The sequence below is a fragment of the Geotrypetes seraphini genome, chromosome 3 (assembly GCF_902459505.1).
Source record: "Geotrypetes seraphini chromosome 3, aGeoSer1.1, whole genome shotgun sequence".
In the NCBI taxonomy this organism is placed as follows: Eukaryota; Metazoa; Chordata; class Amphibia; order Gymnophiona; family Dermophiidae; genus Geotrypetes; species Geotrypetes seraphini.
The window spans coordinates 11,076,557-11,092,629 of NC_047086.1; the positions used below are offsets into that span (position 1 = coordinate 11,076,557).

Genomic DNA, 16,073 nt, shown 5'->3' on the forward strand with positions numbered 1-16,073 from the left:
ATTTTTCCGAATGCCCTCTCGTTCTTGTGGTTTTCAAAGGTTTGAAGAACCTGTCCCTTTCCACTTTCTCTATGCCCTTCATGATCTTGTAAGCCTCTATCATGTCCCCTCTAAGCCTCCGTTTGTCCAGGGAAAATAGCCCCAGTTTCTCTAATCTTTCATCATATGAAAGGTTTTCCATACCTTTTATCAGTTGCGTCGCTCTTTTCTGAACCCTCTCGAGTATTGCCATATCCTTCTTAAGGTACGGCGACCAATATTGGACGCAGTACTCCAGATGCGGATGCACCATGATCAGGTAAAATGGCAGGATGATCTCTTTCGATCTGATTGTAATGCGTTTCTTGATAATACCTAGTATTCTATTTGCCTTCTTAGAGGCCGCTGCGCACTGTGCCCACAGCTTCATGTGTTGTCCACTATTACCCCCAAGACCTTTTCTTGGGTACTTTCACCCATTACCAGCCCTCCCATCGTACAACTGTACTTCGGATTTCTGTTCCTTACATGCAAGACTTTACATTTCTCTACATTAAACTTCATCTGCCATCTCATCGCCCACTCTTCTAGCTTGTTTAGGTCCCTTTGTAGTTCCTCACAGTCCTCTTTAGTCCCAACTCCACTAAATAGTTTGCTGTCATCTGCAAATTTTATTACTTCGCACTTCATCCCTGATTCTAGATCATTTATAAATACATTGAACAGCAGCGGCCCGAGTACGGACCCCTGCGGAACACCACTCGTGACCCTCCTCCAGTCAAAGTAGTGGCCCTTTACTCCTACCCTTTGCTTCCTACCTGCCAATTTTTGATCCATCTATGTACGTCTCCTTCCACCCCATGGTTCCTTCATTTTCCGTAGTAGACGTTCATAGGGGTACCTTGTCAAAGGCTTTTTGAAAATCCAAGTATACAATGTCTATGGGGTCCCCTTTGTCCATCCGTTTGTTAATTCCTTCGAAGAAGTGCAATAAGTTCGATAGGCACGATCTTCCCTTGAAGAAGCCATACTGGCTTGTTTTCATCAGTTATTTCTTTCTAGATGCTCATCGATGCTGTCTTTTATCAGCGCTTCCGCCATTTTCCCCAGAACCGAAGTCAGACTTACCAGTCTGTAGTTCCCTGAGTCACCTCGATCCTTTTTTAAAGATGGGCGTAACATTAGATATCTTCCATTCCTCTGGGATCGGGCCTGTTTTCAGGGATAGATTACAAACCTGCTGTAGTAGTTCCGCTATTTCCTCCTTTAGTTCCTTCAAAACCCTAGGGTGGATTCTGTCCGGGCCTGGAGATTTGTCAATTTTTAATCTATCTATCTGAACCGGTGAGCCCCAATTTTTTTTTTTTTTTTTTGGGGGGGAGGAAAAAATCAATTTGAATCGATTCACCAAAATGAATCGGTGAATCGATTTGAACTACTGAATCAGGCAGCACTAACAGTAACCCTACTCGTGACACTATATACACAATCCTCAGAGATTTTTGATCTGACACAATATAGCAGTACTTATGAGTTAAAGCAACGCTTCTCAACTTCTTCAAGCCAAGTACCCTCTAAGTCTAACACAAATCAACCGAGGACCCCTAACCACCCATCAGCAGAGATTTTGAAATAGACATTTTTATTATGAAACAGTTAATGAACTTTGTCAACATAGACATGGTTATATTTCACTCTCTTATAAACTGCCTGACCTCTTGTCAGCTAGTGTGATGCTCTTATGGTAAACACATCAAACCACTCAGTTCCTATGGGCCTCAGTGCATTTACCATGGTTTTGTAAAAGGGGCCCTAAGTAAAAACAAACAATGAGACTGACAGATGGGACGTATTTGATAAAAACAGGAGAAAAGAAAACTCTTTGTCTCGTGATCCCAGTGACCAGCCAGATTCCTTGTTTCATTTTCCCAGAGAGTGAAAAATAAAACTTGATTGGTCACTAGGGGCAAATTCCTCTCTTTTGTGAAGAAATCGTGTTTCAGGTCCCCAAAGAATCAAGGCACTTTTCTATCAAAAAATCATCACAAATGAAGCGTAAAAAGTGCAAATTGTCTTCAGAATGTGCAACCACAGCCACAAGCGCAAAGTGTGGCCTCTTACCTCTTTTTAGCATTCTATATTTAGATAAGCAGCACAATTATCATTATTTGTTATATTTCATGCTCGTGTCTAAACACCAGTTCTGGCAGATTTACATTCTGAAAACTGACATATTTCAGAAGCATAGAAACATGAAGGCCGATAAGGCCCATCCAGTCGGCCCATCCACAATCTCCTCCTTTCCCAATTGACTAAGGCTCTTTACACCTGCATTGTGAGCTCATAAGAGCTTTATGGTTATAGAAACAGAACATAAGAATAGCCTTACTGGGTCAGACCAATAGTCCATCAAGCCCAGTAGTCCGTTCTCGCGGTGGCCAATCCAGGTCTCTAGTACCTGGCCAAAACCCAAGGAGTAGCAACATTCTATGCTACCGATCCAGGGCAAGGAGTGGCTTCCCCCGTGTCTGTCTCAATAATTAAGGACACTCCACCCCACGCAAAGCAGAACGGAACAAAAATCAAGTGGGGAAGGGAGTATACACATTAATCTTTAGGGCAATAACAATGTATTAAAAATAATCTTAAAAACATATCACATATATAATAATAATAATGTATTTATAACCTGCTATAGCTTAACAGTTCAGAGCGGTTTACAACATAGAGAACCTTTCAGACACAGATGAAATACAAATGGAATTACATAACTAGTATGGTTGGGTTTCTTTAGCCAAAATTGTCATACAAAAGAGATTTCATAGGTTTCACTTATATCTTTGGACCCAGCATGATCTGCGTTTCGGCTTCCACTACTTGGCTCAATCCAAACGCTACATAAGAAGACTGGCAGCGTCGTAACTGAATCACTGCAATCTTATCTCTGGGATTCTGCCATGTATTTGTGACCTGGATTGGCCACTGTGGAAACAGGATCCTGGGCCTGACCCAGTAGGGCTATTCTTATGAGCATCGTCACTTCGGCATTCAGCACCGTCCACGGTTTATCTGTCTTAACCCCCTTAGAAGATGTAACAAGCATTCTGTTAAACATTTATAAAGTTCCAAAAGTGTTCTGCAAAATCAAAAATATTTCACAAAATGTCTAAGATCATTAGAAAGGTCACCAAACATTATTTCTGATAGAGGTCGTCCTTCCAGCCAGTAAAGCTCTGTGCTTCCCTCCCGGTGTTTACAAATTCAGACAGAAGCGGGACTTGCCCTAAAGGCCTATATTTCTTTTTCTTTTTAATGAGGACAAGATCAATGGAAGCGGGTCACGGATCATGGATTTTATGCGAAGAAGCACTGGAATTTCTGCTTTCAACATGTGATTTCAATAGAGGCTTGAATAACCTTCGGTGAAGACAGCGAGAGGCGCTTCCTCTCCCCCCCCTACATCAAACACAGCAGTCCACAGAGCCTTCCCCCTCCTGAGCTGTGACAGGATAAATAACATAACTTTTAACTTTTTTTTTTTTTTTTAATCCTTTCAACAAGCCCTTTACCCAGTCAGCCCTCGTCAACCTGGGCAGAACAGCCGCGCAGCATGCGTCCCGATTAGCTTCACAGTTTCTGGCCAGGAGACTCACCTGCTGGTGGTTTAATGAAAGGAGGTGGAATTAGGGGGACAATGATGGGAATGTTCCCATGCTCCTTCGACGCTGCTGGTAAATCCACCAGTCCGTTCCCTGCGGACAGCCCAGAGTAGCCCAAACTCGAGTTGTACGGCGATATAACGCTCTCCTCGCATATTCTTGCTTTTGGCAAAGAATTTTCTGGAAAGAGGAAAACAAAGAAAAACACAGCAACATAAACAGGGTTTCCTTCCTTGCACCCATCTCTCTTCCCCACAAGAAAAACAGAGTAATGTATCAGTGCTACATCCCTTCCCTCCATTGCCTTCTTTCACCAGTAGTGGCTTAGCAAGGGAGGTTAGCACCTGGGGCAGTGGTGCCTGGCATCACCGTAACATGCGCCCCCCCAATCTTCCCCAACCCTTGACCGCCCACTGCGTACCTCTTGAAATGTTTGCCATCATGAGCATCTTCCATCCGCTGCTCGCGCCGGCATTGGCTCCCTTCTGATGTCACTTCCTGGTCCTACAACCAGGAAGTGACATCAGAAGGGAGCCAAGGTTGGTGCAAGCAGCAAGCTCATTTATATAAAGAAAAGGTCTAATGACAATAATGATCCGTGCATATGATATTTATAACATATGAAAGGAGGAGCCAGCTGAGGTATCGAGTGAATATATAGTGTTCAATTATTAAGGGATAATTTTGTTTGTAATCAAATTTAGGCGCCATTTATAAAACTGTGCCTAGTGGTGCCAAAATCAAGTTAAACGCCTTGGTCTAAGAGCTGTAGGCACCGCACCGATTTCCGCGCAGAACTTAAATTGTTTTTTTATCGGCTTTTAATGGTGTTTTCAATTTTCATTTTTTAGTACAGGAAGACATTGGTTGTGATGTTTTTGAACGCAAGACAGATCAATTGTTTCACCCACCCACCCCTACTCCCCCGAAACAGCAAGAATTGCAAAATGCTGATCACTAAACTAAACCTTAAGTTTGTATACTGCATCATCTCCACAGAAGTAGAGCTCAACACGGTTTACAGGAATAGATATAGAAGGAACTCCAATGAAAGTAGAAGGACTTAGTAAAGAGAAAGTTTAGAGGGACTTAGTATATTGAATAGGGAGAGGTCAATTATATTTTAGAGTAAAGCCAAGTTTTCAAATGTTTTCGGAAGAGTTGGAGGGAGCCTAGACTTCGAAGCGGAGCAGTAAAGCTGTTCCACAGTTCGGTGATCCTGTAGACGATGGATGTCCCTAATTTTCCTGAATGAGATATATGCCTTTTAAAGAGGGAAAGGATCATTTGAATTTTTGAGTGGATCTGGTGGTGTTGATCTTCCATATGAGATAAGTACAAGCAGTTTAAGTATACACCTCAAAACATCCCCTGGTTGTGCCCTACAACTGCAAACCATCAAACGACATTCCTACGCCCACTTCATACAGAGACACTGGAATCGGCGATCCTTCCTCTTGCTTGTGCTGGGCTGGACTGGGCCTTGAGCATTTGCGCATGCTCAAGGCCTTCTGGTCTTGCTCTCTCCGAGATTCTCAGATTCAGAATCTCGAAGAGAGGGATACCAGAAGACCTTGAGCATGCGCAAATGCTCAAGGCCCAGTCCAGCCCAGCACAAGCAAGAGGAAGGATCGTCAATGTACTGCCCAGACCAGCACAGAAGAGGGAGGATCTTCGGGCACCGGCACCAGTATGTCCTGTGTGTTGGTGCTGGTGCCGGTGCCCAATCGAGGTAAGGGATATCGTTTTGGTGCTCGGGGGAGCATATAAGATCGCGGGGTGGGACGACTCGAGTGGGAGGGGGATGCCGGATAACAGGGGGGGGAAGCTGAATCGCGGGCGGGGGGAGTATGGAGCAGCGGCTGTGGCCTCAAGGGGGGGGATTGGAGCAGCGCCGGTAGCCTCGGGTGGGGGGGGTTGGTGGAACAAATCAAAGTGAGTTTCCATTCATTCCTATGGGGAAACTCGCTTTGATATACGAGCAATTTGGTTTACGAGCATACTTCTGGAATGAATTATGCTCATAAACCACTGTATTTCGATTCGATTCACCCTGTTGAATCAATTTTTCGATTCGATTCACTTTCAATGACACAGCTCTTTAAGTTTAAACATTTTATTTAACCAAGGGAATATCATGTCAAAAATAGGAACACCCAAACTATTATTCAGTAGAAATAATTTAGTTTGTTCAATCAAATCCTATCTGAACTTCTATGAGTGAATGCAAAACATTCACTCATACAAGTCCAATGTCCTGACAGGATTTAATTGAACAAACTAAATTTTTTCTACTGAATAATAGTTTAGGTACAATGAAAGTAAATAGCTTCCCCAGAGCATCTCCAAAGAAAGGGCCCCATATTCCCTCTTCCCAGCGCCCCCCCTGATTCTCAGCTTCCTAATCCCCAAAGCAAATCATCCCAAGCCCCCATGCCCAATTCTCAGCTTCCCCAGCCCCCCTGTCCGATTCTCAGCTTCAGCTTCCCCAGCCCCTCTGCATGATTCTCATACTTACACTATGGAATCGCAGGGAGGAGGAGAAATGCTTCTACGGCGCAAAGGAGAAAGGAGAGAGCCAGCCAAAAAAAATCAGCTTTGATACCGCCGGCATGTCAAAAAAATACAAACAACAGTTTTGCTGCCACAGGCACACCACACGAGGTCCACTTGGCGCTCCCAAGTCCTTCTGATGTAACTTCCGGTTTCGCAAAACAGGAAGTTACATTAGATGGGAACGACTCCGGCAGGCAGTGGCAGAGGGAAAGCTTGAACGCCATAAACGGGTCTCGGGGCCAACTTGAATTGGTGAGTCCAGTTTTTCTTAACAACAAATCAATTTGAATCGATTCACCAGATTTGAATCTGTGAATCGATTCGAATATCGGGCAGCACTAGTATCCAGAGACTTTTTAGACCTCCAAATCCCACTGTGTGCCCAGAGCTGAAAGGGGCGTTTTTGAAGGAATGGTGAGGGCAGGAGGTGGGCGGGATGTGGGCTGACCCTGCAGATAGTTGTACTGCAGGTATAATCAAAAGTTTTATGAGGCTGCCTGGACGGAACTTATACGTTGAGACTTAGACAATGTAAAAAACCAGGTCTAAGGGTTGGATTCTGTATAGGACACCTAAGAAGCTTTTGAGATTTGCACATGAGCGTCCTATATAGAATTGTCTAACATGATTCTCTAACAGGCATCTATGTCATAAGCACAAGTTAGAGAATCGGATTGCCGCTGAGCTGATTACTTCAAGGGAATCTCCCTACAGCGATCAGTTTAGCGGCCGCGGCAGGAAACCTGTCCTCCCCGCGAAGACTTCCGGCAGGAGGGATGCCCAGTTCCTCCTGCCAGAACCCCCCAACCCATGAATATCCATGCAGGAGGAGTGTTCAATTCCTCCTGCCGCCTCCTTGCTAAAACATCCCCCAGCAGGAGGGATGCCCTGTCCCTCCTGCCGGTACCCCCTCCTCCACCGAAGGGCATGCCAAACTCGAAATAGCCTTCCAGGAAATAGAGTTCACCGCTTCGGGCAGACTGTCCTCCCATGAAGAGCTGGCACTCTGCGACCCTGGAGGCGGGGTCCTAGCATCTGGGTTCAGTGTGGACTCAAGCCCAGGGAGACACGCAATAGCTCCACTTGCTGCCTGCGGCTCCAGATGCGAAGGGTTCCTGCTGAAGGTGCCTCAGAAAATCCTCAATTGTTGCCTGTGTCAGAGTTCCAAGCGTCGCGAGGTTCCAGCAGCGCTTTTCCCTCTCCTCTTTGGCATCACTGCGAAGCCAAATATACAAAACACAGTCCTCTGAGAGCGTCTCTCTCACTGACTGTTGTCCGCGGCCATCTTAAATGAGCAGTGGCAATTATGTTCTTATGACCCTATTTACTCCACAAAAAGCACACACAAAGAAACAAAGAACTTGTGGATAATCGATATCCAAGTTGATGGCTTTATTGGAACAAACAAGTAATCCACATAAATACAACTAGGGCTTGAACCTCTAGAAACGTATGGACCCTACACGGTCCCTGTTTCGACACAATTGTCCCTACTGGTCCTAAAAATGAATTTATGGATTACAACAAAGGTTTCTACGCAAAACAGACACGCTCAAAATGACAGAATAATGCTCCAAGCTCCCAGGCTCAAAAGTGAAAGAGAAAAGCACCCGCATATAATAAATGAACAGAGGGGCAGCGGAACGCCTTTTTGTTTAGGGGTGCCAAAGCTTCGCCCCATACCAACCCCCATTATAATGGTACTAATTGTAATGCCCTTTATTCCATTCCATTCATTTTTCATAGACACCCAATATAATCTTACTAAGAATATATAATCGTAACCACAAAATTACACTACACAAAGCACATTGAAAACATCTGCATTCCTTAATGCTATGTTCTGAAAGGAGTTTTTCCAACACCCAGCTTGTCACAAAAAAAAAAAGACTCTCCTTTCTGCTGTTTTAATAGGAATTCCATCTATTAATTCAACAATATTTAATTCAGCTGTGCCATTCCACCTCTACCCACCAATACAATAGTCGCCACACCTAACACCATCATGAGAACCACACCACCAAAATATCCACAAGCAATCCTACTAAGCAATCCTACTGGGTTCTCTAAGGAGGCAAAATCAAGGGGGGTGGGTCAATAGAGTGGGCAGACTTGTTGGGCTATGGCCCTTTTCTGCCATCATCTTCTATGTTTCTATGTTTCTATAACACTGCTCCTAACCAACTGAAAAGCAACTGCAAACAACATCTCTCCAATACCAACTATAGCAAATTCCAAGGGAATTACCCAACCAACCTGGCATTTCACAATAGACAGAAACTCAAGAGTAATGCATTTGGGGATTAATAATCGGAAGGAACCATATATGCTGGGAGGTGAGAAGCTGATATGCACGGACGGGGAGAGGAATCTTGGGGTGATAGTGTCCAAAGATCTAAAGGCGAAAAAACAGTGTGACAAGGCAGTGGCTGCTGCCAGAAGGATGCTGGACTGTATAAAGAGAGGCGTAGTCAGTAGAAGGAAGAAGGTGTTGATGCCCTTGTACAGGTCATTGGTAAGGCCCCACTTGGAGTATTGTGTTCAGTTTTGGAGACTGTATATGGCGAAAGACGTAAGAAAACTTGAGGCGGTCCAGAGGAGGGCGACGAAAATGATAGGAGGCTTGCGCCAGAAGACGTATGAGGAGAGACTGGAAGTCCTGAATATGTATACCCTAGAGGGAAGGAGAGACAGAGGAGATATGATTCAGATGTTCAAATACTTGAAGGGTATTAACGTAGAACAAAATCTTTTCCAGAGAAAGGAAAATGGTAAAACCAGAGGACATAATTTGAGGTTGAGGGGTGGTAGATTCAGGGGCAATGTTAGGAAATTCTACTTTACGGAGAGGGTAGTGGATACCTGGAATGTGCTCCCGAGAGAGGTGGTGGAGAGTAAAACTGTGACTGAGTTCAAAGAAGCGTGGGATGAACACAGAGGATCTAGAATCAGAAAATAATATTAAATATTGAACTAAGGCCAGTACTGGGCAGACTTGCACGGTCTGTGTCTGTGTATGGCCGTTTGGTGGGGGATGGGCTGGGGAGGGCTTCAGTGGCTGGGAAGGTGTAGATGGGCTGGCGTAGGTTTTAACGGAGATTTCGGCAGTTGGAACCCAAGCACAGTACCGGGTACAGCTTTTGATTCTTGCCCAGAAATAGCTAAGAAAAAAAAAATTAAAAAAGTGAAATTGAGTCAGGTTGGGCACACTGGATAGACCATTCGAGTCTTTATCTGCTGTCATCTACTATGTTACTATATGTTACTATGTTACTATCAGACTCACACACACCAACCCGCCCCACAATCAACAAGAAGAAAACTGACAAACCCACACAAGATCAAAAAAACAATCCCACTAAAGATCACTCATATACCTGAAAACAACTCACAACACACCAACAGACTATACCACTCTCAAATGTGCATATGTGAACATCAGAGCCATAGGCCCCAAAACAGAATGCATAAAAAACTGGATAGAAGAAGACAACCTAGACTGCCTTTTCCTCACAGAAATCTGGCTTACCTCTGACTCGGACCCCAGAATAACTGAAGTTTGCCCAAAGAGCCACAAGTTAACAATAGTCTGCAGAGAAAATAAAAGGAGGAAGAATTGCCATCATAGCCAGAAACACTATAAACCTAAAAATACAAGACAAAACAACCAACCCATACATGGATTTACTAGTTTGTCAACTTTCAAGCACATCACTAAAAGGAACTCTAACATGCATACTCTGCTACATAACCCAAATAACTGGAACACAGCTAAACCAATATTTGAAGAATTCATATCGAAACTCACTAACAACAACCTACAACCTAATCCTAGGAGACCTCAACCTTCACCTCGAGAACCAATCCTACAAACGTGTAGAGACCTTATACCTCGAGGCCTTAACATATAAAATCCTAGATCTTCAAACCACACACGAAAAAGGACACCAACTCGACATTGCAGCCTACATGTCCCAACAACCCACACAACCAGAGATCCATAAGAACATAAGAAATGCCTCTGCTGGGTCAGACCCGAGGTCCATCGTGCCCAGCAGTCCGCTCACGCGGCGGCCCAACAGGTCCAGGACCTGTGCAGTAATCTTCTATCTATACCCCTCTATCCCCATTTCCAGTAGGAATTTGTCCAATCCTTTCTTGAACCCCAGTACCGTACTCTGCCTTATAATGTCCTCTGGAAGCGCATTCCAGGTGTCCACCACACGTTGGGTAAAGAAGAACTTCAATAGCATTTGTTTTTAATCTGTCCCCTTTCAACTTTTCCGAATGCCCTCTTGTTCTCTTATTTTTCGAAAGTTCGAAGAATCTGTCCCTCTCTACTCTCTCCATGCCCTTCATGATCTTGTAAGTCTCTATCATATCCCCTCTAAGTCTCCTCTTCTCCAGGGAAAAGAGATCCAGCTTCTCCAATCTCTCAGAATATGACAGGTTTTCCATACCTATTATCAGACGTGTTGCTCTCCTTTGAACCCTCTCGACTAACGCCATATCCTTCTTAAGATACGGCGACCAATATTGGACGCAGTACTCCAAATGCGGGCGCACCATCGCCTGATACAACGGCAGGATAACTTCTTTCCAAACATCAAATGGAAAATGGAACCGTTCCCTACGGTCTGATTACTACACATACTCCTTCGAAATCAATTGGACCAATAACAAAAGCATTCCAATTAGTCAAAAAATAACTTACAACTCACGCAAACATATCGATCCCACCATATTCTGAACAAAAGCAGACACCATAATCCAATACTACACACCCAAAGACTTCATCTCACAATGGAACCATCTAAGTACTGCAACCCTGGATGAACTAGCCCCAGAAAAACCCAAAACCAAAATCCACAGAAAATCAGACAAGTGGTTCGACAACGAACTACTCCAACTCAAAAGGCAATGCAGACAACTAGAAAGAAAATAGAGAAAAAGCAGCCAAAAATCCACAAAAACAGCATGGAAAATAACAAACCAAAAATACAAGCAAAAACTGAAAGAAAAAAGAAAAACATACTACTCAAAGCAAATAGGAGAAAGACCCCAAGACACAAAAAAGCTATTCCAGCTACTAAAAAATCTCACAGATACCACACCTTACCTAGCTAACAGCAACTCCCCCCCTCCCTCAGCCACCCTCTTAGCCACATACTTCAAAAGCAAGATCGCAAACATCAGAGCCACGTTCGATGCCACGAATTCCCACTCACACAGAAGAGACCTCATTTCCCCCCACAGAAAAAGAATCAGTTGCAGCAGACAAAACCTGGTCCTACTTCGCACCCATACAATGGTCAGACTTCAACAAACTATATAATACAGCCACGCAGCTGTGACCATAACCACTGCCCCCCATACCTATTGAAATCCTCAAGTACACTATTCTGCTCCATGCTCCAACAATCTCTACTCTTAGATGGACATTTCCCACAAGACCTCAGCGAAATCATCATAACTCCGATGCTAAAAGACCCCAAAGGAACAATGGACCAACCATCCAACTACAGACCCATAGCCTCAATCCCACTGTATGTCAAACTGATGGAAGGCCTCTTAGCCAAAACATTAACTTCATACCTAGAAAACCACAACTTACTCCACCCCACACAGTCAGGCTTCAGAACCAACTACAGCACTGAGACCTTACTAATGGACACAGCTAGACAGCATCTCTGTACAGGCAAGAAAATCCTACTCATACAACTAGACCTCTCTGCAGCCTTCAACCTAGTAGACCATGACATCCTCCTACAAACACTAGACTTCATAGGAATCTCAGGCAAGGTACTCGCATAGTTTAAAGGCTTCTTACAATCCAGAACCTACAGGGTTAAAACAAATAAAGAAAAATCAGAGCCATGGTCCAACCCCTGCGGAGTTCCTCAGGGATCACCTCTCTCTCCCACATTATTTAATATATACATAGATTCCCTCAGCTCCTACCTAGACAAACATGGCATAACCTCATACAGCTATGCAGATGACATCACCTCATACAGCTATGCAGATGACATCACCATTCTCCTCCCCTTTGACCACCCAGAATCCACCATGACAGGCACAATAAACAGAACTCTCGAAACAGTAGCAACATGGATGACAAATCGCAAGCTAAAACTTAACTCTGACAAAACAAAATTCATCCTCCTAGAAAACAGCAAAACTCCAACCTTAACAAACCTAGTAATAAACTCAATATCATACCCCATTCAACCCATACTAAAACGTCTTGGAATTCTGATCGACAGAAGCTGTACCATGCAACCACAAATCAACAAACTAATAAAAACATCATTCGTGACTATGAGAAACCCAAGACAAATCCGAAAATTCTCCAACAGGAAACAATTCCAACTTTTGGTACAATCTCTTATCCTTGGACTAATTGACTACTGCAACATACTATACCTCCCCTGTCCAGCAACCATGATAAAACAATTACAAACAACACAAAATACAGCCCTAAGATTCATCTACTCATTGAAAAAATATGATCACATCACAGAAGCATACCATGACTCACACTGGCTCACAATACAAGCAAGAATACACTTCAAATTCTACTGCCTACTATACAAAGCTATTAATGGAGAAAGCCCAACCTACTGGAACAACCAACTAACCCAATCCACCTCAACCAGACACAGGAGAACCCACTCACTATTCACACACCACCAACAAAAAATGTCAAAAGAGGAAAACTTTATGACAACCTAATAGCCACCAAAGCAGCTAAACTAGACAGACAAATCGCCAAACTGCTATCTACGACCACAAACTACAAACCTTCAAAAAAGAAACTAAAACCCTACTCTTCAAAAAACACATAAAACCTGTTTAACACGACCAGTTCCTTCCCTAACTCCAACTACCTCACACTCCACCCATATCTAATCTAAATGTTTCTAATTACCCAACATGTTACTCCTTAAGTTCGACGATTCTTATGTAATTCTTAAGTTCTCGACAATTCTTATGTACGGTAATTCTTATGTAAGGCTTACAACAATTCTCCTGTAATGTTACAACTCTTGTATAATCCACCTTGAACCGCAAGGTAATAGCGGAATAGAAATCACTAATGTAATGTAATGTAATGTAATGTAATTAACTCAAAAAGGTTCGCGTGTCACCTGAAAAATGAAAGTGAAAATTGTCATGCTACTTAAAATATTTCTTATACTACTGATAATGGGCTATAAGGAAAAATTATGTTCTTACCTGTTAATTTTCTTTCCTTTAGATGCAGCAGATGAATCCAGAGACCAATGGGATAGCACACATCTACCAGCAGGTGGAGATAGAAAACTAATTAACAGGTGGTCCTATTGGCTGGCACGCCTCCTGCATCTTCAGTATTGCTCCTTGCCCAAGCATCCGTAATCATCAATATGCTTAGCATGTAAAAAAGTTCTTTCCCATAACAAATTTCAAAAGGGAATAATACAGAATACAACTATCAATAATAACAGACTTCGAAAGTTGCAAGAAAAAAAAAACGACAGTCAATATCCAGATTGGGGGGGGTCTCTGGATTCATCTGCTGCGTCTAAAAGGAAAGAAAATTAACAGGTAAGAACATAATTTTTCCTTCCTTAGCAACAGCAGCAGATGAATCCAGAGACCAATGGGATGTAACAAAGCAATCCTCAATCTGGGTGGGAAGCAAACGCTGCCTCAGCAACAACCGAAGCACTAAACGCAGCCTCCACATTCACCCCCACGTCCAACCAGTAATGCTGAGATAAAGTATTCTTGGAAGACACAACTCCTCCAAGGAAAAAACCTCTGGACTGAGCCCAATACCTGCCATTGCTCCGGCTGAATGGTCATGAAGTTCTTCCGCCAACCGCTTCCCTGCCATCAAGTAAGCGCAAAGAATGTCCTCCTGGACCCTTCGAGCGATGGAGGCTTTGAATGCTGCCATACATTTGTTGCGTCCCTTGAAGAATACAAAGAGGTGATCTAAATGACTAAAAGCTGTTAGAAACCTACAGATTGCGGACAATGCTAGGCACTTTTAAGAAACGCAGTGAAGAAAAGCTCGCCTCCCTATTCCTCCTCCCAGGAAGAAGAAAGGAAAAGTGAGAGCGGCATAAAAGAAAGGATGACACCACCTTAGAAAGAAATTGTGGTACTGTCCGAATTGACACCCCAGAATTTGTAAATCAGAAATAAGAATCCCCGCCGTACTAGGTCTGCAACTCAGAAAACCGCCGAGCTGAAGCCATGGCCACAAGAAACACCGTGTTCAACGTCACAGCCTTTTAGAGTCTCAAAAGACAAGTTTAAAATGGAGCCTTCTGTAAACTGTGAAGAAGTATCTTAGGACTGTACTCCAGACAGGGCTTCTTAAGAGGTGTACAAATATACTGTACTCCTTTTAGGAACTGAACTTCAAGAAGCTGAGAAGTAAGCAAAGAGCAAGATACCCAGCCCTTTTAACAAGCTAAGATTGCCACTTGAAGCTGAAGTGAATTGAATGCTAAGCCCTTGGCAATACGCTTGTGCCAAAAAAAGAAAGAATATAAATTAGAGAATGACACGGGGAAAAAATCTGTCCCTGTCACCGCCCCGTCCCCGGCCCACCATCCTCTGCACCGCCCCGTCACCGCAGTTCCCTTCACCACCCTGTCACCGTCACCGCCACTGCATCCCATTCACCGCCCCGTCACCGTCCCCGCTGCATCCATATAAGCCTTAGTACTGTAATATTTAGCTTATTCCTTTCTTATAAATCAAAGTTCCTGCTGCTGAACTAGAGAAAGAGATGTTCAGCTGGCAGGGCTTTGTTTATAAATTTTTATCAACACAACTAATATACTATTTTATCCTAAAGCAAAAAATAAATAAATAAATAGAATTTTTTTTTCTACCTTTTTTGTCTGGTTTCTGCTTTCCACATCTTCTCATTCAATTCCTTCCATCCACTGTGTGTCTTCTCTCTGCGTCTTCCATTTGCTGTTACTGTGCCTCTCCCTTCACCCCCCCCCCCCCTAATTGGTCTAGCACCCATCTTCTTCCCTCCGCTCCCCCATGGTCTGGCATCTGTCTTCTTCCCTTCCAGCATCTTCTCCCCACTCTGTCTTCCACATTTCCCTTCAGGGTCTGTTCCTCTCCACCCTCCTTCAATGTCTGTTCTATTCCTTTCCACCACCACCCTTCCCTCCCTCCCTCCTTTACCAGCTGTTCTTTTCTACCACCCTTCAGCTCCTCTCGTGTGGCCTATCTATCTACCTTCCTCCCTCTTATTTTCGTGGCATGTTACAATGTAATTTGTGCAAGCCACTGGAGCCTGCGAGCTCGGTCCCTGTCCCATCCCCACAAACCATCTCGTTTCTGTGCTCCTATTTTCCCCATTTCTAATATCTCCCCTATGTATCTGCCATTGCCCTCCCCCCCCTTGTCCATATACCATCCCCATGGCATGTCCCCTTTATGTCTCTGTCCTTATGCCCCATGCACATAATTTCCCCTCTTTCAGTTACCTTCCTGTGTCCAGATTTCCCCTATCTTCCTCTTCCATACCAGTGTGTCTCTTTTTTCAACCCCATCTAGCTTCTTTCCCTCTTTCTTCCCCCCCCCCCCCCTGCTTCCAGCATCTGGCTCACCTGCCTGTCCTCCCCTTTCTTTCCTGCTGTGGATTTTTCTTTCCGTCTTCATCCCCTTGGCCCAGAATCCTTTTCCCTTTCACTCCCTCCTTCCAGTGTGAGCCGGGAACACCCACAGCCCCCACCCGCCTGCCCGATCGATCGTAGCGTTTAGCTAGCTCCCTCTCTTCACCTCATCTTAGTTTGCAGGCTTTCTTTTTCGATGACCTGCACGCGCGGCTGCTCAGTGTTCAATTTTCTGCTTTGCTGC

General features: G+C 44.0%; 1 protein-coding gene across 4 annotated transcripts in view; it reads right to left on the bottom strand.

Moving 5' to 3' along the window:
• Positions 1-16,073, bottom strand: part of SOBP (sine oculis binding protein homolog) — a 321,828-nt gene that overhangs the window by 240,539 nt on the left and 65,216 nt on the right. For all 4 annotated transcript variants that reach the window (XM_033938324.1, XM_033938323.1, XM_033938321.1 and 1 more), the window contains exon 3: positions 3,633-3,818. In XM_033938324.1, the coding sequence (XP_033794215.1) occupies positions 3,633-3,818 (186 nt within the window). The remainder of the gene's footprint in view (positions 1-3,632; positions 3,819-16,073) is intronic.